Genomic DNA, 22883 nt, shown 5'->3' with positions numbered 1-22883 from the left:
AATAAAGTTTTCAAATAAAAAATGTCCTCTTGCAACATCAATTTCTACAGAAGCAAAATATTTGTTTATATTACAGGTTTTTTGGCGGGGTGTGGTGGTATTGAAGAGATTATGAGGTTTTGAACTATACTTATAGCGATTTTTTGGACTGGGTAAACCATCTGACCACACTCCCCACCACCCATAGCAAACTGTGTGTGTCTTGCTAGCAAACAACAATTTCCCCATCTATTCATCAGTGGAAGATACATATATGTGATATACAGTCGTACCTCTACTTACGAATCTTCGGGTTACAGCCTCACGCACATGCGCAGAAGCACTCAATCATGCCACGTGCATGTGCAGAAGCACGCCTCTATTTACGTAATTTTTGGGGTGCGAATGGAGCTGGAGGGTCCACTGTATTGATAATGAGGAAAAACCATGCTTTTGTCTTATATATTCTAAGACTAAAGCTCAGGGATACTGGAAGTTGCAGTCCACAAACATCTGGAGGCAACAGGTTGAAAAAGATAGATTTAATTAAAGACATTTTCGTAACATTTGGGAAACTAGTCCCTCTGGTTTTCTGCATTTACGTTGTTCGCATACATTTTCAGAGCCACATGTACAGCAATATAATTTACTTCATCTGTATCACATTGAGAAGCTAGCCACTTGGATGTAGAAACCACTTAATGCGGAATTATTTTCCACTTACTATGGCAGAGTAAGACAGTAACCAGCTTTCCTTTAACTGTTTTTTCCCCTTAAAAAAATAAAAATCAACATCTCATTGCAATTTGCCTATAGTTATTCAGAGGATTAGTTAAGAAATGTCAGTGAACAGATACCGCCTGCTCATTAACATTCATGGCATTACCCCTTCTGGTGGGTTGGTTTCAGCTGCTGATAGAGCAATACTTTAAAAAGATATTGGCTTGGCTGCAAAACAGCTGCTCAGCAAAGCCACCATGCAGGGGGAATTGGTGATAATGAGATGATAGTATTACGACAACTCTGGGAGGATAATATATCTTAAGCTGCTTTGAGGTATGCCTTGGGTTGTCTGAGTACTAATAAACACAACTGTTTGTCCAGTCCTGTAAGGGGTTGTTCCTCAGCGGGCAAACAGTTCAGACCCATCATTTCCTGAAATTCAAGCAGAGCAATAACTGTGAATCAAATCTCTGCAAGTTGTGATGTTTCTTTGTCCCATACATACTTTCAAGGATGAAAGAATATCAGCTGATTTGCTCCAGTGCTCCTTTACTTGAGGCACTTGATGTCAGGACATTTGGAAGTGCTTGATGTTATTCTGAGGCTAAATAATAGCTCTAAAGTTGTGGCTCACTGTTGCTGTATGTGGCATAGATGGTTGGCGGCCAGCTGTCAACCTGGAGAGCACATGTCTTCCTTTAAATGCTCCAGAGCAACAGAAGAGTGTGCAGCTGGTGTAATTTGGTCTCATACTTCCTTCGGCCCTCCATCAGCTTTCTACTCCTGACTTTATGTAGGACAAAACAGCAAGTCCTACTCACTACAATAAACAGGGAAACAGATTTCGCAAAGAAGCCAGAAGGCCATTGCAGGGTAATGCACATTCTCCTGATATTTCAAAGCTTTCAAAGGAATGTGGATTGTCCACTACTAATCCTGTTTAGTTGGGTAGGAGAGCTGAAAAAATGGCACACCTGGCAACCAATGCGCTCCTTGGGTTTCAGATAGTACATGGGTAGACGAGCCTTAAAAGCTCCGCAAACAATTTTACATGGCCCTCTAGCAGCTATGAATGCTTATTAATCAGAAGTAACGTATTTAGTGTTAACTCTGAAAGTGTATACAGTGGTATCTCAGAAATTGAACGGAATCCGTTCCAGAAGTCCGTTTGACTTCCAAAACGTTTGGAAACCAAGATGTGGCTTCTGAATGGCTGCAAGAAGCTTCTGTAGCCAGTCGGAAGCTGCGGAAGTCATGTCAGACGTTCGGGTTCCAAAGAACGTTCACTCCCACGGTTGTGGCGTTCAGGAGCCAAAACATTCGATTCTCAAGGCGTTCGGGATCCAAGGTACTACTGAGCTTGATTTTGACCAAACTAAGCCTCCTACAGCAAAACATACATCAGGAGGTTTAATTTGGTCAGCAACAAGTATACACTTCCATAGTTAACACTAAATACATTAATTCCGGTAAATGAGCCGCCATAGCTGCTAGAGGGCCGTGAAAATTTGTGTCCCGGGCTGTTTAGACTTGTCTACCCATGTACTATCTGAAACCCAAGGGGCGCATTGGTTTCCAGATGTGAAATATATTGGCATTATTTTCAGCTCTCCTACCCCACTAGTTAGCTTGACCTTGGAGAAGTATTGCTAGTACTGAGAAAGGGGTGGAGAGAGACAACAGAATCTTCTACCCTTCAACCACTATTTTGGAATGCCAGATTAGGTTTTAGGCAGCAAAATATATTGAGCTGTCTCTGAGTGCTTCTGCTATGGCTCCCCCCCCCGAAAAAAGCAGCACAATCAAAATAATAACTATGATTCTGAAATGTACTAGACAATAAATAAGGGCTATTCAGAAGCTAAGCACAAAAGCCATCTGTGTGACATCTCTGCTGGCAAATTTCCCTAACTGTTTGATTTTCCTTCCACCAAAAAGGCACTGCATTCAGGTGATCGGTTTCTACCTTTTGCATCTATCTATTGCAATTTGCTGCATATCCCATGAAAAAGCTCTTCCAAAACTGCACGCCAATTATGTGATGAAATGAGTACTAAAAGTTTCAGCATAATTAGAGTAGCATTGTTCATCCTTCCATGAATCAACACAATTTTCTTCCTCCTACATAATTCCAGCATATGCTTTGATGGAGAGAATGAAAATATCCACCCTGAACTCATCCCCTCTGACAGAAGAAAGGGAAAATGTTCTTCAACCCCTGCAAAGCTGCTGAATCATCTTTTGCTTTGACTCTGGAGGACGCGACAATCTCTCTGGAGTGATTCGGAACACAACAAAAGGAAGTATAAAGTCACCTCACTACAAGTGCACTGGGCATAGACACTGGCAAATATTTGCCCTTTGGCAACCATGTCATAAGGCAAGCGTGAGAATTCAATCTTTCTCTGCACTTGTAGATCCAGTTAGAAAAGAGCATCTCTGGTCATATTGACAAAGGATATTTCTCTCGGGGTGGCAACACTGCAACCTTCATTCATCCTGGGAAGAGATATAAGTCCCTTGGGAATCAAACACTTTCATTTTTATATATTAATGGCAAAAGTTGTGTGCTATTGGGGAAAGTAAGTTTAAAACCCCCCAAAGCTTAATAGCTTTAGAATAAGGTGTGTAGAACAATGACTTATTTTTCTACTTTCTGGCTTCTGAGTATGTCTAGTCTATCCAAGATTTCGTTTTGAGCTGAGGGCTGCAATGACCAGAAGTGGTTTATTAAAGCGTGTTCTTCAGCAGAAACGGAGTCCTCACTGTCTCTTGTAGGAGGTTGAATATCAAGGCAGGATGTATCTTTCATTTTTAAAATTGATGGATCTTGTTTGTGATGGTCTGGCTTGCTCATTTGGGATCTGTTTTGTCGTTTAGGTTTTTTCCAAGGGTGCAATGAGATTAAGGGCCACTATCTGAACGATAATCTTGGTCATTTGATTGCCCTTTTTACCCATTGTCGTCTTTTTAATTGTATATATTGCTTGTTTTATGTTGCTATGGCAGTTGGCTAATGCAAATAAAGTTTATCTATCAATCTACTTTCTGGCCAGGGTTCCGCATCCACCATAGTAGTCCTATCATGGTCCTCATGAGGGACATTTCACTTCATAAAGGATGTTTATTAGTATTATTTTCAGAGCAAACCCTAGGCAGCATATTCCAGCAAGAGCTTAGCCAAGCCCCCTCAGCACCCATGGTTTATATTTTGCAAAACGTAAATGTGCCCATTCAGGCAAACAAATAGGGAAAGGGGCCATGGCATATCAAGTGAGACGGACCTAATATTTCATCCATGTGCTGTTTTAAACAGTGTGCAAGTCTTTCATCTCTCAGCAGCCCATTCTTTCATATCATTGGGATTAACAGGAATAATTACAGATAAGGGATGCCAGCTTTAAAGGACGCTCTTATCCTAGCAGGACAACAACTGAATCTGATATCTAATTGCCTGGAAAATACAATTAACATTCATTCTGAATAAGTGGTATCCTATGATAAACTAGGGGATTCCAAGTAAGGAATCTGACCGTACAATGGATTAATTGATTGAGCCTTTTATGATGTGACACACATGATCAACAGTCTCATATGGTTATCTATTGCTGGATGGTATCGTTCAGACTGCAGGTGTTTGCATCAAATCAAATCAAATCAAATGTTTGGATGCCCTATTTTAAAAGCATCATGTACATATAAAACTATTATGCTAAAGAAGAAGATAATAGCCTAGCCTTATCTATGACATGTTTGTTTTGTAAGTTCGGAAAATGATTTTCCACGGGAGAGCATCTTTTATCTGCCACTTGAAGTGAAATAGGCTGTCTACATTATGCACAGTTTCGTGGATGACTGTGTAGATTGGCTCCAAGAATAAGCAAAATATAACGTGCTACTCACCATCAAATTTCTTGTGCCTGGACACAAAGGTTGTACGCACAAAATGACTTGTCTCCTCCACCAAGTTCTCAAATTCCAGTTTGCTTTGCTGGCTTAACTTGTCTTCCATTTCTGATGTGCAGCATGTATATTCCTGAGGGCAGATTCTCAAATGTTCCCCTGCAATAAACATAAATGAATGCAACGTATGAATGAAGGCATGCAAAATTTACATCCCTGTTCATATGCACACACTGGTCCTACTTTACGAACATTCGCTATGTGAAATTTCACATATCCATACCGGAGGCATCAGTACCCAAACCTATGCATATTACCTGTACATATTCAGATATCTGAGCAGAACATTTTTTACTTCTTTGCTTGGCTTTTGTTGACTGGCTGAGGAACGGAGGGAGGGGGAGAAATTGGACAAACCAGAAGCATTTGTTTGTGTGTTTTCCTGTCTTTAAAAAAATAAAAATAAAAAAATTGGGGGTCAAATTTGTGTGGTTGAAAATGCATTAGACATTTTCCCATAGAAATCAATGGAAATTGTCAACTCCTCCACCTAGCGAATGATTTCCAGGGAACGCCTTGTGTTCAGTAAGCAAGATGTGCATGTACTGTCAAGTTACTACCAGCAAATTGCTTTCCATTCTATTGCAATGAATTATTAGTCACTGCCCAGCCATTCATTTCTGCAACCAAAAGGACTGCGTAGTGTAATGGCTGAAGGGGCTTCAGTGCTTAACTGAAAAGAACGTACTGGTGAAACCAGGTGTTTGAGTCTTCTCAGGGATGAGGACCCATTCTCTCACCAGGGTGGTATTCCATGAAGCATTCAGAGGCAATGTGTGACGTCTACTGCATAGGGCCTAAGGCTTCAGTGGGTAGAGACAGAAACAAAAGCAGAGGGGGCACCCCTTTTCATTCTCTTTCAGCCACTCAACATGCTAACAGGGAAGACCAAATCCCCCCTTCCAATCTCCTTCTCTATCCCAGTCTCCTCCTCCTCCTCCTCCTCCTCCTCCTCCTCCTCCTCCATATGAAATGGGCTGCATGAAATATGGTCAAAGGTCAAAAAGCCACAAGTTTCACACTCCAGGACATCTAAATAAGGAAGGTCTTTGCCAGCTGAAAGAAAGCTGGCAGAAAAGGGCCCTAACTAATAAGTGAGTCCCTGGATCTTGGAAATACCACTGAGAAAGCCCTCTCTAACACCTCTGGTAAACGCACCTCCAATATTGGCCAGACAAAGAGAAATGCAGCCATACATTGGTTGTCGAATGCCCTTGAACTTGGACATCTTGCATCCTGAACGCTGCAAACCCGGAAGTCATTGTTCCGGTTTGTGAACGTTCTTTTGGAACCTGAACATCCAACAAGGCTTCCGTGGCTTCTGATTGGCTGCATGAACTTCCTACAGCCTATCAGAAGCCGCAATTTGGTTTTCGAACATTTTGGAAGTCAAACGGCCTTCCGGAATGGATTCTGTTTGACTTCGAAGGTAGGACTGTACATCTCTTGTGGATCTTCTCAATAGAGGTGTCCATCCTGTGGAACGCCCTCCCATCAGATGTCAAGGAGATAAATAACTACACAACTTTTAGCAGCCCAATATAGAGAACTTTTAAATGTTTTATGTTTTATTACACTTTAATATTTGTGTGCCTATATATTAGAGCTTAAGCTCAATTCTGGCTTCATCTTTTGCATTTTAATAGCAACGTCTGACTGTCACAAGTTCTCATAAACAAAAGCAGATTTCCTGTTAGACACACATCATTGTAAGTAAAAATGCAATGAAGTATTTAATTTATGTTTATGCTACACAAAAGAAAAGCAATAGAGAAGTAATGATTTTCATTCAGTTCCCCAGATTTATCTCTTGGTGTACCATGCCACTGCTCTTGACAGTATTGGTTTCTTCAATGGAGGCTACAAGTGGATGCCCATTATTTAGCTCATGAAATTAAAATACTCGGTTATTACTACATGAACCGTGAATTTCCAATTGGTGCTGTTCTCTGCTTGTCAGAAATATTTAGGCTGGCTTGCAAAAAGGAGAAAAATCCACTGTCCCCTTGAGAAATAGAATAAATGTCCTGACTGTGAGAAGAGCTACACATGTGCCAATGTAAATGTTTCACTTTCAGCACAAACCATGCTGATTAAAATCTCAACATGCTCTTTTAATGCACAGAGGCAAGACAAGGGCTTACATATTATTCAGTGCCTAACTTTTCCGCCCCGAGGCCCCCAGGACCCATCCCAAAATTAACTTCACTCAGACACATATTTTAGTTTTAAGTTTTTGGGTGAATTTTGGCCACAACTTTATTGAATTACAATCACGTGAGCGGTATTGGCTTAGGCATTGACTTCCGATTATAACTGACTCCACCTCTCTGGGTGGTAGTCCAATGGGGTAAACCAAACAAGAGAGCAACATCGTTGTGGACCAACTGAAGTTCACCCCGGGGTTCCTGTGGTCCTGGCATGGCCCTAGCCCCTCAAGCGGGCTTCAGACGAGATCCAGGACCCCCAGCTTCCTTTAATGGAATACCTGTTCCTGGAGGGGCAGGTGATGGCCACACCTCCCCTCCCCGCAATCCAACTGAGCCAAGGTCTAACCGCCACCTTACAAGTTGTGACGATTGCTAAGGGGTAGGCAAAAATCAAGTGGCTAGAGCCAATTTGCCAATTGGAAAAAAAATCCTACCCAGCCCCTGTTCCAAAAACAGGTGAACCAAACCAAAGCAAGGTCAGACTAAACTACCTAACTCTAGGGGGGAGGGTGTTAGGCAGCGCAACGCGAATGCCCCGCCTCCCGTCACGCTGCCGTTTTTTAAAGCCCTGGATCACGTCACCCTCTGGGGATTGGCTAAAACAACCTGGCATGATCCAGGGGCTGGGGCCAGGGCATTTTCCACTTCCCTCCACCCATTTTACCCCTATGGGGTAAGTCCCAGGCGCCCGTGCGCAACCAGGACCCTCCAATAAGAGGATCCCATTTCCAAGACTAAATATATATTTAGATCTCTATAGGTTCGTATAGTACTCATACCATGAACATTGTACCATTGACTTGCCCATCTGCTTTTCTTTTTCTACTTATGCTATGCTTGTCACCAATGGAACCCAAGCTAGCTCAATGCCTAGAACCTCGGGTCCAAGTGGGGTGAAAGCATTTCCAGAATTGAGTCAGGATTCTCTGCTTCTTAATTTTCAACCTTCATCCCTGTGAGGTAGGAATCTAGCTTGACTCAGGAATGTCCTTGGACTGTGTTGGACTCTACCTCACATCCTAGTGGCTGTCCAACGCAGTGTACAGGCAGTGCTTTCATCAACCCCTCACTCAGTTTGTGCCTTTTGTCCCGGTGAAAAGATGCCCAACCACACCAGACCTATTTGCACATGTCTAGAGTGGATTGTAGAGTCCAGTTTCTACTTAAGAATTTGGCCAGAGCAGAATGGTTTCATTTTAAAATTCAATGACAAGCAAGATGCCTCTACCTGCCCCTTTTTTATCATGCACACAAAATCTAGCTGTTTTTGCTTTGAAGTTCACTTCATGCTTCTAACACTAGGTTTTTCTTATCTGGGATGTTCTTAACATGAACATTGCAACCCAGGAGGGGAACTATGAACTTGGGATTCTAGCAAGGAACTCAGTGGTGCGAAAGGCAAGCACGAGACTGAAATGCGTTCCTTCTGAAATTCTGGGCTTTCATAGGGCAACAGTTCATGATTGACAGGTGGGCCCAACAAACCAGACAAACCTAAATATGACAGAATCAAAACACTGAGATGAGGGAGAGTGGACCTGCTTGCTTGCCAGTCAGGGAGAAGATGAGCAATCAGGCAATGCCATCCTCACCACCACCACAACTCTCTGGGTAAGAGGTGAGTGAACAAGAGAGTAGGCTGAAATTATTTATTGGCAGAACTTGATGGAATTTGTGTGCCCCTTCTGAGAGGGTGAAGCCAAACTGATTTCAGACTGGTAAGCATTTGGTTCACAAACATCCGCACAGGGCATTAGAGCCTAGTTAGTCTGTAAACGTTCGATGTTGTTAGGCTTCCATGCTTCAGTGAATTGCTATCGGTAATCTTGCAAATTAACCTTATGCCAATAACAACAGCAACAATAACAAATTAATGGCTTCTCCATGAACAACATGATCCCTGAACAGGCTATGTTTGAATCCCTTCACCTTTTCCCTCAAATCAAGCTCATGTTCTCGGTTTTGTAACACATTGTTCTAAAATGACATCAAGGTATCGATTTTGATATTTACAAACCTTGGCGATTTTACAGGCTGTAACCACTCACAACGAACATGCTACTCTTTTACCCTGGGAAATTCCATGCATTTTGTATTCTTATGGCACTTTCAGCAAAGATTATATAGTATAAGGGGCATCAGATACAGCTAGCTGGCTTTCCCTTGCCCCAAAGGGTGTCTCCATAGAGTAGCTTGACTGCATTAAGTTATGCTGTGCCAGCACTATGCCAGACACAAACAAGAATTAATTCAGCAGCTCACAATGACCTACTGCAACTCAGTGAACCACAGTGCTTCAGACTAAAGATGCTGACTTACATCTCTCTCCTTTCTCTGTGGCCCACATTATATAAATCAAGCCAATCACCTGCTACAGATTCAACAACTAGTGTTCAATTCCAGTTTTTATTACAGCTGTAATCTCACACCTGTCTGCACTTGCTCCATATTGGCAAGCATTTACAGTTGAATTTGGGAACTTATGTAACGTAGCGTGGCAGCTTACGAACCACACTTCTATACTCAAAGCCAGATTATTGTGGGGTTTGAACAACAGCTGTCCCCCACTCTCCCCAGTCTCTAGGGATTAACAGGAAATGAAACAGCCCTATATTTACATATGGGAGACCTGTCAGACCCAGAGAATTGTGAGAAACAGGGCAAAGCAAAGTAAAAGCAGAAAAAAACCAGGCCTTATAGTTACTTTAGTGGAGACTTTTAGTCTACAAAGAGACCTCTCTAGTTTCCCAGAAGTTTTCTTCTTTTGCCAGTGCTGTTTGGTAACACAGAGGCCAAGTCCTGGCCTGATATTCCTCAGGTCACAAGTTTAAGGTCTGTTGTTGGGGTTATGTCATGATACTCTGGGATGGTTCCAGGGTTAAGCGGAGTCACGACTAGGTCTGGGTGATATCAGCTATTCAACATCGTGAATACACTGCAATATAATGATACATCTTTTGGGAATTATGTGGATAGAACTACCTAAATTGTATAGAAATTTATTTATGTATACTACTACAGCAGCAAGAATGCTACTTGCCCCAAAGTGGAAAGAAGTAGAAGTCCCAGCAAAGGAAGAATGGATACAAAAACTTATGGAATATGCAGAAATGGCAAATCTCACTGGAAAAATAAGAAATTAAGATAACAAACTTTTTATAAAAGAACGGAAAGGGTTTTTTGAGTATTTACAGATAAATTGTAAACAGATAAAAAACATTAGCAGGATTATTGTAATTACCTGCAGTTTCATAAGAGTATATATTTAAAGTAGATAATTAAATGAGCAAATTAAATGAATTTGGATATGCAGAAGATATTTTTAGAAAATGAATTTAAGGAACCGCAGAAAGAGGGGAAAGGAAGTCAAACTTTGAAAGGAAAAATTGATTGGAAAACTAATGAAATGTATAAATTTGAAAAGTATAAATAAAAACCCTTTTAAAAAAACACTACATCACAATGCAGAAAAGTGGAGGGAGAAACAAGTTGCATCAGACCCAGCCTTGCAATGCACCAGAGTGAAACCGCCTTGACTCCCTTGGCAGGACCAATGGCGATTTCGCCTTTGCACCTAGAAGGGTTGGGGCCAATGTAGCTTGCTTGTGTGCTGAGTGCTGGTGGTGGAGGGATTCAGGAGCAGTGATGGTTTAATTCATGATATATAGCTAGGTGAAGGTGCAATCGTGCCCTCAAACTGATCCTGGGCAATGTATTGTTACATCGCCCAGGCCTAGTCATGGCAACATACTATTTGTAGACCCTCCCACCTCCCAGGGCCTCAGGAAGTATGACACTGGAGTATTGGGCAGGGGGTGGCAAGATATTACCCAACATGTCATGTTTCTGTGGTGGCTGCCATGTTCTTTTCCTCACAGAGTGCTCGGGAGTAACCTAGTATCTGGTGGAAAATCCAAGATGATGGCCAGAAAGCTCTTGGTGCCAGACACCATAAACATGTAATTTTGAAGTAAGTTAAAAATGGAGTCCAAGTCAAGTTTCAGAAGGAACCCTCTGAGCTGCTCATGTCGGCACCAGGCCTGATGATGTGGACTTAGAAAAAGGGTATCATGACACAGAGTTTTAAAATAAGTGTGTCACTTGCTAGAAGAATAGTCAAAATGTAAAATTAGGCTTTTACTTCTCCCACAGCTGAAATCTTCCTAAAGCTCAGACCACAGTCATTAATTATAATGGCACCCTTGTTAAAGTAGAGCTTAATCACACAAACGTATCTGAATTTCTTATGATTTGCGGCATAAATTTTACAATTACAAGAATAATATTTTTTATGATATACTCAATTTTGATAGTGCCTGCCCTAACCCCAGTTGAAAGCCAGTCATAAACTCTACAATTTATAGTATACTACCTAAGGTTAAATTCATATAAGAATGATGAAAAGAATGATATGACCGTTTCTGAACTTTTCTGTACTATGCAAGAGTGGACAATCTTTCTTCTTCTTTCTTACAATCGAGAAACTGTTTGGTGTCACATTCATAGGATTGTAGAGATCCCTAGGGACACAAGAGGGTCATCTAGTCCAACCCTCTGCAATGCAGGAATCTTGACACGCAGCCCCAAAGCCAACTTGAAACCATGCCATACCCTTCTTAGTGTTGCAAATGTGCTAGCATTTTATTGCAACATTTATTACAAGGAGGAATAAACCTTAGTTTGAGAAATGATCCTTAGTTTGAGAATGTTGTTTTGTATTTTGTTGATTCAATGACAGCAGTTTTATATAGTTTTCATAAAGTTTTCTAGAGGGTCTATCAATGCTACTCAATAAATATAGGAGCATCAGCTGTAGAGGCCAGGGCTTGCAAAACAGCCATTGTTCAACTGAGCTATGGCAGCATGTGGCTCTGAAGTCAGACTGCCACCAGCATTGTACTACTAACTTCCACACTGAGTGGGTTTAGAACTGCATCCATCCTTATTCTTTTTTTACAAAAGCTGGATGCAGATAAACATTGCATCTATCTTGGTCCATAGCTGTACAGTACTTCAAAGATTGCATTTTGCTTGCACCCTGTTAAGTATTTTCAGAACATTGCTGAGAATCTAGTTTACATTTCCTTCACTAACTGTTTATTCAGTAGAAAGGTCACAACTGACACTCGCCTCCTTGCAGTCACAATTCTTCTGGAGTTATAGATTTAATACCATAAATTTCTTATAATAAATGCCAGCCCAGAGTCTGTGATGCCAGATGTTCCCATTGCTTGCCAGAGTTTCCCACTCATTCATGTCGAGTCTCCAAAGTCACATTTGCAAAGATCTTCGCATCAGAACTGTGGGTGATTTATGTGCCTTTTAGCACTGGTTATCTCACTATAAAATATACATGCGAACAAGCCTACATGGCCATCTTTGAAAGAGAGGGCGCAAAAATGCCTGTAAGCTTGGGAAGTGTTATAGGGTCAAGTTTGGATAAGAGGCAGCTGTACCCAAATTTAGATGTGGAATGTGTGTTTTCCGGCTGGAATCCCTGGGGTCACTAGTTAAAACTCAGAGCAAACAGGCAGCTCTACTCTGTCGACCAGACTTTTGTCTAAGCTTCTGGAACTTATACCAATTAAAACTTTCATACTGTTTGCAAATAGTGTGAATGTTTCACACCTCTGTTTCCTTTATATCTGAATAGGGTACTGAGGCAAGGGCAAGCATCATCCACGTTGTTCTCAAGGCTAGGACTGAGGGCTTTTGTTTTGTTTTTTCAAACTCCTGAGTCGCTTTTTTGTTTTTGGTTTTTTTGTTTTTCAAACTCCTGAGTCACTGCTGACCTTATTATGAGGGAGAACTTTAGGGATGTGAAGTTGAAGGGTCCTTTCCCAAACTAGTGTCTCCTTCTCCAAACTGGCAAATTGTCCCTCCTGGATGCTGGACTTGAATTAATTTCCTTGGTTCTGTGTTTTCTTTAAAAGGTGGTCCCTCACCTGGGTAATGGACAGAGTGGTGTAGGAATCAGTTCTTACCACAGTAGGCTGCTGCCATAGTCCCCCATAATGACAATTTGCCAGTTATCAAAGCAATCACAACACATAAAAGGTTATCTTTTTATCATAGCAAACCCATAGGTCGGGCAAGGATGAGAGATTGCAGTAGTCCTGAGGGTAGCCAGTTATCTGCATGACCAAGATAGGAGTTGAACTCGCATCTGGACTCAGTTCAGTACTCTTAATTCCATAACACTGCCTCATTTTGTCAAATGTCTTGGTCAGATCAGCAAAACCAAGGAAGAGCTGTTCTGCATTGCTTCCTGCATTTATGTTAGCTGGTGCAGATTGCGATCATATTAGAAGTCAAGACTGTCTTCTTGGTGCATCTACATGAGGTCAGTTATAACTTACATTAGCATGGCTAGAATGCTAATGGTGGATGTTATGAGGTCAATAACTGCATTCTTACAATTCATTGTTTTCGTATGAAATCTTATATTTCTCTAGTGTTTTGCTCTCTGAGAACATGTTGAATATGCAAACCCATTTCTGTGCAATCAATAAAGATGCCTTTGGCTATTCTTACTTATCTTGCCATGTCATGATGACTAAGGCATATTAGTCACAAGTTACCATGTGATCCTATTCTTACATTAAGGCAGCCTTTCTCAACCTGTGGGTCCTCAGATGTTGTTGAACTACAACTCCCATCACCCCTAGCTAGCAAGACCAGAGCTCAGGGATGATTGGAGTTGTAGTCCAACAACATCTGGGGACCCACAAGTTGAGAACCATTGCATTAAGGAGAAGCAAACATATTTATTTGATGTGTGAGCACAGAAAGTTAAAGAGTAATTATGTCAGCACTAGGTGTGGAAGACCAGAAGTGAAGGATGCTGGAAGCATGAACCTCAATAGGAAAGAAGCATGGAAGAAAGTTTAGTGGGGAAAACTTTCAGGAGATGTAGGCAGGACTAGGGAAGGGAGGGAGGGAGGGAGCGCAGATAGGTGGTGACTGGAAAGCTGGGAAGTACAACTACTTGGCACCTTGGCATACTGCATTTTTCAAGAGCAATACTTCATTGCAGAATGCTTCACACCATCACTGTTTTACAGCTATTCAAGCAGTTTTACTACAATTGTGTAGCACTAGGACGCAGTAAATCCATCCACTGCTTACAGGCAGTAATTAGTTGCTACATCATCATTACGTCAAGCCACAGGATGGAGGAGAAGTTAAGCTGTTTGCTATTGAGATTGTACCAGTTCAGTTTTTCCCATAGATTTCTGGGAAGGTCTTAATAATCAGGTAGTCAGGCTCCGGAATGTTTATTTCTGCAACTCCTGCAACCACACAGTTTGGAAGGTGGAAGGGCTGCCTGGGGCAAATAACATTGATGACCACTTGCACATCACAAAAGTAAGGGGAATGCGTAACAAAAAAGGGGTGAGGACACAGATCTGCATAAAAGGTGTATATGATCATCTATATGTATAAATGCAAATTCAAAAATAGTTACTGTAATTTAAATAAAAATACACCACGACAAGGTGATCAAACAACCTGGGTGCTTGTCTAAATTTATTGTTCCAGTTCTAAATGTTGAAGGGCAAGGCACTTGCTTTCACACAGTACTTTGCTTTGAACCAGACTTTGATCGGATGACTCTTTGTAGTCCCCGCCCCCATCAATGACATGCTGGCACCCCCATACCAATTTCATGTTCAGAAGCAGACTGGATGATCTAGACAAGATCCCTGCCTTGCAGGAGATGAACTAGATGAGCCTTGGAGTCCCTTCCAATTCTATGATTTTGTGGACCTGCAGTTGAATCTTACTTCAACAATAGTGATGAGACAGATCTCCCAAACTTAGACCACACCCAAGGGGCACAAACTAGCTTAGGGGATAAACAGCACACACCTTGCTGCCATTCCCCATTTAATAGCATTCATCACCTGAGGCATCCACCTTATTCTGCTGAATGGTTGGGCCAGCCTTGGAAGGCACCTGTAGATGAGTCAACGCATAATGTTTGTAGCCAGGCTTGACCAGGGGCAACCAATGGACTGCTTGGGTGGGTAGAGCTACATTGGGACCTGAGAGAATAACACAACTGTTTAAGGCAGTTGAGCAGGGCAGCAGATCAAGAAGCACTTCCCTAGTCCCTGACTGATCCCGACCATTTCCAACATGCTTCTGTCATGGTGTGGAAAGCTCACGCGTTACTGCACCTCCATCTCTTCCTGCCACCAGAGCAGAAGTCATTCCAAACAATGCTAACATGCTAACACTGTACAAAACAAACGTATTTGTGTTGTTTGCAACATAGTGGGATCTCCCTCTTCAGCACAAAAAGCAGTTTTGATGAGACTCCAGCAATCTGCCAATACGGTGTATGTATCCTAGGACACTTGGGACGCGGGTGGTGCTGTGGGTTAAACCACAGAGCCTAGGACTTGCCGATCAGAAGGTCGGCGGTTCGAATACCCACAACGGGGTGAGCTCCTATTGCTCGGTCTTGCTCCTGCCCACTTAGCAGTTCGAAAGCACGGCAAAGTGCAAGGAGATTAATAGGTACTGCTCCGGCGGGAAGGTAAACGCCGTTTCCATGCGCTGCTCTGGTTCGCCAGAAGCGACTTAGTCATGCTGACCACATGACCCAGAAGATGTACTCCGGCTCCCTTAGCCAATAAAGCGAGATGAGCGCCGCAACCCCAGAGTCGGTCACGACTGGACCTAATGGTCAGGGCTCCCTTTACCTTTATCCTAAGACACAGGTCATAACATCAATGCAGATTTAACCACATCTCACACTGTCTGTCTGTCTGTGTGTGTAGCTGAATGCTAGCAAACCAGAAATGTTTGATTTAGCATTCTAGCCAATATTCAAGTGAAGAAAATTGAAATATCCATTCACTGGACCAAAGATTGTTCCCAATGAACAGCCGTCTTGACTCTCTTCCTTCTGGCACAGCAATTAACTTCTCTGTAGGGTATAGCAACACAGCACATTGCCTTGCTGAAATTGCATCTGGCATTTAAATAGCGCAGTTCAACTTTTCTACTTATACCCAAACTTATGCATGCAATGATCTGAATGCATTCTATTGCAATGCTTCCAGACAGGACAAGATTGAAGGAACATCCCCCCAAAATATGGTTTCCAAAAGAGTAGATAAATGCACTGAGGATGCAATGCAAGTAGCTCTACTCTTTGAGTTAAACCTGCAAGAAGGAAAGCACACAACTCCCTCACTGCTTTCCCCACCCCAAGAAATCAATACTTCCCCCCTTTCCCTGTATGAATTCATCTGTTTGTCCTCAACAGAGAAATCATCTTTCTTCAGACACCTTTTGTTCCCTTAGAGGTTTGAGGTCAATTAAAAAATGAATGCCTTCCAAAACAGACTGATAATTAGTTAACAGTCTCTTCATTATAAGTCCCATGGGGAACATTAATTTACAAGAAGTCCTGACCCAGTTGTCCTTGGAATACCATCAAACTCACAGAAACGAAGGTCATGGCAAAGCTATTCTCTCCAGCACTGCATGGGGTGTAATAAAGAACGATACCTGGAATGTTATTTCCTAATCTGTCTGAAGACCATCGTCTCTTGCTGTCTTGTCATTATATTCTTCAAACATACAGAGGTAGACAGCTGGGTTTTTTATTTTAATGGCCTAACCAGATGTGAGCATTATTGTGAATGAATGCATGAATGTATATTGTTGAGAGTGGCTTTTAAAGTATACGGATAGCTTTAGGATAGTCTACTGAATCAGGCCAGTGGAATGCCCTCCCATCAGATGTCAAGGAAATAAACAACTATCTGACTTTTAGAAGACATCTGAAGGCAGCCCTGTTTAAGGAAGTTTTTAATGATTGATGTTCTATCGCTTTTTTATTACAGTCATACCCTGGTTGTTGAACGCCTTGGTACTCGTGCGTTTCGGCTCCTGAACGATCAAAACCCAGAGGTTTTTTTGGGGGAAGCCAGACATCCAATTCAGCTTCAGCTATTGTTTCTGGCATGCCTGTGCAATCGGAAGCAAATCCGAAGCCACACCTTGGCTTCTGAATGTTTCGGAAGTCGAACGGATTTCCGGAACGCATTCTGTTCAAAAACCAAGGTACGACTTTATTATTATAAATATTCTGTTGGGAGCCACCCAGAGGGGCTGGGGAAACCCAGCCAGATAATAATAATAATAATAATAATAATAATAATAATAATAAAATTTTATTTATACCCCGCCCTCCCCAGCCAAGACCGGGCTCAGGGTGGCTAACAACCAATAATAAAAACAAGTTGATTAAAATACAATTTAAAAGATTAAGATACAATATTAAAACAATTAGGGAGCAATCTCATCATAGGAGGAGAAAAGAAAAAGGGGGAGGGAATCAAACTGATTCTGAGCCAAAGGCCAGGTGGAACAACTCTGTTTTACAGGCACTGAGGAAGAGATCAGATCCTGCAGGGCCCTGGTCTTATGAGGCAGAGCGTCCCACCAGGCTGGAGCCAGTGTTGAGAAGGCCCTGGCTCTGGCTGAGGCTAATCTAACTTCCTTATGGCCCGGGACCTCTAGGGTGTTGCTATATATGGACCTTAAGGTCCTCCATGGGGCATGCCGGGAGAGGCGGTCCCGTAGGTACGAGGGTCCTAGGCCATGAAGGGCTTTAAAAGTCAAAACCAGCACCTTAAATCTGACCCTGTACTCCACCGGGAGCCAGTGCAGCTGGAAAAACACTGGGTGAATATGCTCCCATGGCAGAGACCCTGTGAGGAGCCTCGCTGCAGCATTCTGCACCCGCTGGAGTTTCTGGGACAGCTTCAAGGGCAGCCCTGCATAGAGCGAATTACAGTAGTCAAGCCTGGAGGTGACCATAGCATGGATCACTGTGGCCAGATCGGGGCGGGAAAGGTAAGGGGTATGTATGTATTTTATTACTATTATTATTATTATTATTATTATTATTATTATTATTATTATTTCCTGTTTCCAACAGTGGAGAGTCAAATACCTCCAAGAAACCCACAAGCAAGGCAGGAAGGCAATAGCCTGAGACCAGATATTGTTGGGCTACAAATATCATCCTTGCTGATTATTGGGCATGCTGGCTAAGGCTGATGGGAGTTGGGAGCCCAGCAGCTTTAGTGGTTTCCTATGTTTCTCTGTGTTATTCAGATGTATATTGCACCTGAATATAGTTATCACGGCTAACAACAACTTAAATAACTACCAACCACAGATCCGTCAAATGACCTTTTCAAACCATCTGAGCCAGTAGCCATCATGGCAACTTGGGCCAGTGAATCCCTAAAGTTACAGCCAATAAATAACATTGGGTGAGCCCATGATGTAATGCCAAAGGAGGCAACCTTTAATATATTGTGGGATATATTCCCTTGGACCCCATTCTAGCAGTGGAAAAATCCAGAGTTAAAACTGGATTGAGCCAGAGCCACAAGTAGGAAGGACACCCCCTTTGTCTCTGCCACACACCCCTTTTTTATCTCTCTTTTTGCAGGGCTCCCTTCATTTCTCATGCTCAGCACCCACATAAAATGAGCCCAAGAGCCATAGGTTGTTCACCCATGTTCTAAGATTATGAGAAAATGATGGGGAACCCCCTCATATTCTATGCCACAAATCCTAAATTTGTGGTTCAGGAAGATAAGAATGGACTCACACAAACACCTATTTAACTATCAGTTATGGAATACTACAACAGATATATAGGCACACATTTTAAAAGATATTACAGTTTATTCTGAAAATGCCACATGTGACGCAGTCATCTACAATTATATGCTTTCTCATTTTCTTTCAGCAGTATATTAATCCAAATCTGACCTTTCTATTAGATTATTTGATACTCCAATGGATCAAAGCCGCATTACAGGGAGCTCAAATAGCCACTGGCGCTCATCTTTAAAGATGATTTCTTAAGACATGTGCATTTTTACTTCATACTGTTCAGCTAACAGTCACCTTTACTCATTGTAAGCCTCCCAGGTTTGTATTAATGATACTAAGAAAAAGAAGACAGAGCACATAAAACGGACACTGGCATTTCAAGATCTGTTTACATAGTGTATGCTTTGGCCACAAGCTGGTTTTAAAAGTTGTCAGTTATCTTCATTATTATCCATGGATTTATGTTCTTGGCAACCTCCTATTCTTGGCAAGGTTCAGAGCCTTCAAGATCAATAACCAAATGTAATAGATTCTTGCCCTTCAACTTCTTTAATGGCAAAGGTTTGACCTTTCCAGTTAAAGATCAACCTCAAAGGAAATCCACATCGAAATTTTATGCCTTCTCTCTAGTTATCTCTTTAAATATTGCTAACCCCCTCATCTCTCAAGAACAGACAACTTCCTTTCTTAAAAAAAAGTATTTGTCCATATGCTGCCTATTAATGGAAAGTATTTTAATTCAAGTTCTGCCATTGGGACTCTGAGCTCAAATCCAACATCTCCCACTCTGGTGGGGCAGGTGGAGTGTTCTCTGCCAGACAGAGGAAATAAAAAGTAAATTCAGTATAAAACAGTTTCATAAGTTCAAAGAATGCTATGTAAAATTGAGGGTTAAATCAAATTGACACTTATGATCTGGTGTTGCCTCATAAACCCATCATTTATTTGAACACTGCAGTCCTAAACCACTTACCTAAGCCACACAGAACTGAATAGGACTTACTTTTGAATGCTTTTTGAGTCATGTGCCAGAATGCGCTGTGGTTTATTTTTGTGTGTGCAACAAACTCAACAAATCCTGTGCAACAAACTGGGAGAATACTGGGATGTCTTCTGTACCTATCTTTTTAAATGCACCTTTGCTTTCCAAATCTGTAGCACTTGGTCAAAATGCAAGCAATTTCTCCATTGTGAAGCAAGGCTCAAGCAAGAAGCCCAATGGAGGGGGTTTAAGATCTGGGGAGGAGTTTGTAACATCCACACTGTTACTTTCCTTCATCTATTTATATTCAACTGGGATCTTCTCTTTATGCAACCCAAGGTATTTCCATCTCTGTCATAAGCTTTTCCCAATGTACAAGATACTATTGGACTGGGAAACAAAGGCTGAGCAAGTAACAACTTCAATGATACATTGGGTAATAGCTTGCAGCCTGGGGCCTTCTCTTGGGCTGCATGCACTGGATCACCCACCCACCCTCCCTGAAAAGGGGGGGGGGGGTTGTTGTCCTCTGACCTTGCTATGCCTGTTATGGGGTTGTCTGCCTTGGGGCAGGGGCCTGGTAGGAATTTTGTCCATTTGGCTGATTGGCTGTTGCCATTTGGTTTTTGCCTACTGCATAGCAAATCGTCACAACTTGTAAGGTTGGTGGTTAGGCATTGGTTCAAATTGGTTGGTGGAGGGGTAAGTGCCTACCCCTCCAATGGTGGTGCGGAAAGGGAATTCCGTTAAAGGAATCCAGGGGCTTGCCATTCTTTTCGTCCTTGTCCCTGGCATTGGACTTGGGCCGGGCAAGCCACCAGGAGCATGCGGGTGAGAAGTGAGGGACTGAGGCCCAGCTTCATTTTCTCCCCAAAATTGTTTCCCTCACTGGCTTCCGCTGGAATCCGGAAGTCAGTTCTGTCCCAGGGGCAAGGACAGATAGTTGTAACCAATGCCTAAGCAACCACTCACGTGTGTGTATTTAAATAAAGTTGTGGCCAAAAACCTTAAACAAATTCATGCCAAAAACCTTAAACAAAAATTGATGTGTGAAGTGTGAGTTATTTGGGGTGGCCTGGGGAACCTCGATGTGCAATTACAGGGGTAGAACTACCTAAACAGTATAGAAATTTATTAATGTATGCAACTATAGCGGCAAGAATGTTATTTGCCCAAAAATGGAAAGAAGGAGTCCCGACGAAAGAAGATTGTATACAAGAACTCATGGACTATGCAGAAATGGCAAAACTTAGTTTAAAAAAAATGAAATCAAGACAACAAACCTTTTATAAAAGAATGGAAATGGTTTGTTGAATACATACAAATAAATTGTAAACAACCTGCAGCTGCATAAGAGTAAATTATTAAAGTAGATGAATAAAAGAGTAAGTTAAGTTAATTTAGAATATGCAGAAAATGATAAATATAAGTTTAAGGAACCGCAGAAAGAGGAGGAAGGAAGTCGAGTTTTGAAATGTTAAAATGACTGTAAGAGTATCAAAATGTATATAACTGAAAATCACAAATAATAAAAAATTAAGCCTTTATTTTTTATTTTTTTATTATTTTGTGGACAGGGTGTTCTCTTCAACATAACTGACATTTCTAGATACTGAAGAATATTACAATAGGGAGAAGCGCTGTTGCTTCCTTGCCTTGACTCTTGGAAATCAAAGAAATAATGTGTAGTGCAATTTATTTCAATGTGTATACGATACAGAAACAGGTCATCTATAAAGTCAAGGTCAAAGCATTTCAAAACAGAACAGAACAGAACTTCATACCTGTCCACTAAATAATATGAACACTGGCTTAGATTATTTTATTTTATTTTTTAATTACAAATTAGCCATTCATCAACCTGATTATATTCATTTATTATCAGCTAATGATCCCCATAGTGCTTTCTGTTTAGGGAAGACAGATTTATTGGTTTATAATGAGGAACATCTAAGTGCAAGTGATACTGACTGTCCTAATAATTCTGCTTAAAGGCTGAAAGGTGTTAAAGCACATCTACTACCACTGTGAGTAGAAACTCTTCTGTTCAACTTGCCTTTCCAAACATTTCTTAAACATACTTCAAGATCATTGGTATTATTTTTACTTCTGCACTTTAAAATGCTTCGCAAAATAAATTTTAAAAGATCCTAGTTTAGCCTGACAAAATATCCATATTTCTGCAAACAACAACAGCAGCTGCATTCGCTACCTGTTTTCAAGAAGAGCTCAATTCTATGCATGTTTCCTAGGAATGGATTGATACTGAATTCAATGGTACGCAATGCAGTACACCCTCAGATTCTCCAGGGGCCTCCTCAAAATTCTGTGGTAGCTGTATGTGCCTGGCACAGGGAGTGCTGACATGACTCGTGCAAGGTGCACAGCATGCTCACGACACGTCAGCATGCCCAACGGCATGCACAAGTGATGTCAGCACGCCCCGCAGCATGTGTGCATAGCATGCAGCCCTGGCCCCTTCAATTGCGGGGGAAGCCAAGTCTCAGGAGTCCAGGTTCCCAGCTTGATAACACAGCAAGCGTAGTTCATTAAAAAGGATTTATTGTCAAAACAAACAGATAGCTCCGGATGGCTCTAACACAGCCTCTGACATCATCAATCAAGATGAACCTTCTGAAGACTCCTTCTGGTTTCTACAGAAGATGGAAAACTTTCACGTCTTACGTATGTTGCTTTTTTCTGGTCTAACAGCCCACCCCTTAGCCGACTCTGAGGACGGATTGGATCAGCTGCCCCCTCCTCCCTTTCTGACAAACTTTCATCTCTGTCCGTGCCTCTTTGAACTTCCCGAGAGCTTTGACTGGGTTCCTGCTCGCTCTCAGCCGTTTCCTTATCACCCAGCATTCCAAGGTGCAGAGGAGTTGGCACTAGCTGTTCATCCTGCATGAAAGTTAACTCTCTCTGTCCCCAGCTGCTTTTTTTCCATTGGCTGCAAACCTTCACTGAGAGCTGGCTGCAAACCTTCACCGGGAGCTGGTTCGTTCCTGACACCAGGGCACTTGTTGGAGACCCATGGTGGGTAAGTGGAGGAAGGAACCTTTCCTTTCTGCCCTATTCTGCCAATTGTGACTCCCCCACTCTTTTGCCACTGAGGCAGCTGCCCTGTGCTTGTCATTGTAGCCATAGTTCCACCTTTGCTCCCCTATAAATGTACACAGCACTGAAGCCTCAGGATTCTACTTTCTGCATCATTAGAGATTCACTGCATGTGGGAAGAGTGCTTTTGAAAATGCCATTTGTTGACACCTTATCTTACAATTTTCATTAAAATTGGGGGGAAAGTTTCATATCGGAATCTACGGAAGCTCCTGCATACAGAACTTACATTATCCCTGACTCAGATCGTGGGT

At 42.0% G+C, this 22883-nt stretch overlaps 1 protein-coding gene across 2 annotated transcripts in view; it reads right to left on the bottom strand.

The window, feature by feature from the left end:
- GPC6 (glypican 6) overlaps positions 1–22883 on the bottom strand; it is a 796530-nt gene that overhangs the window by 555369 nt on the left and 218278 nt on the right. For both annotated transcript variants that reach the window (XM_081003110.1, XM_081003111.1), the window contains exon 2: positions 4606–4764. In XM_081003110.1, the coding sequence (XP_080859236.1) occupies positions 4606–4764 (159 nt within the window). The remainder of the gene's footprint in view (positions 1–4605; positions 4765–22883) is intronic.

This window comes from Podarcis pityusensis (genome assembly GCF_964106645.2).
Source record: "Podarcis pityusensis genome assembly, chromosome: 4".
Classification (NCBI taxonomy): Eukaryota; Metazoa; Chordata; class Lepidosauria; order Squamata; family Lacertidae; genus Podarcis; species Podarcis pityusensis.
Note: the sequence above shows the minus strand (reverse complement) of the source record. Positions and strands in the feature narration are given on the sequence as shown.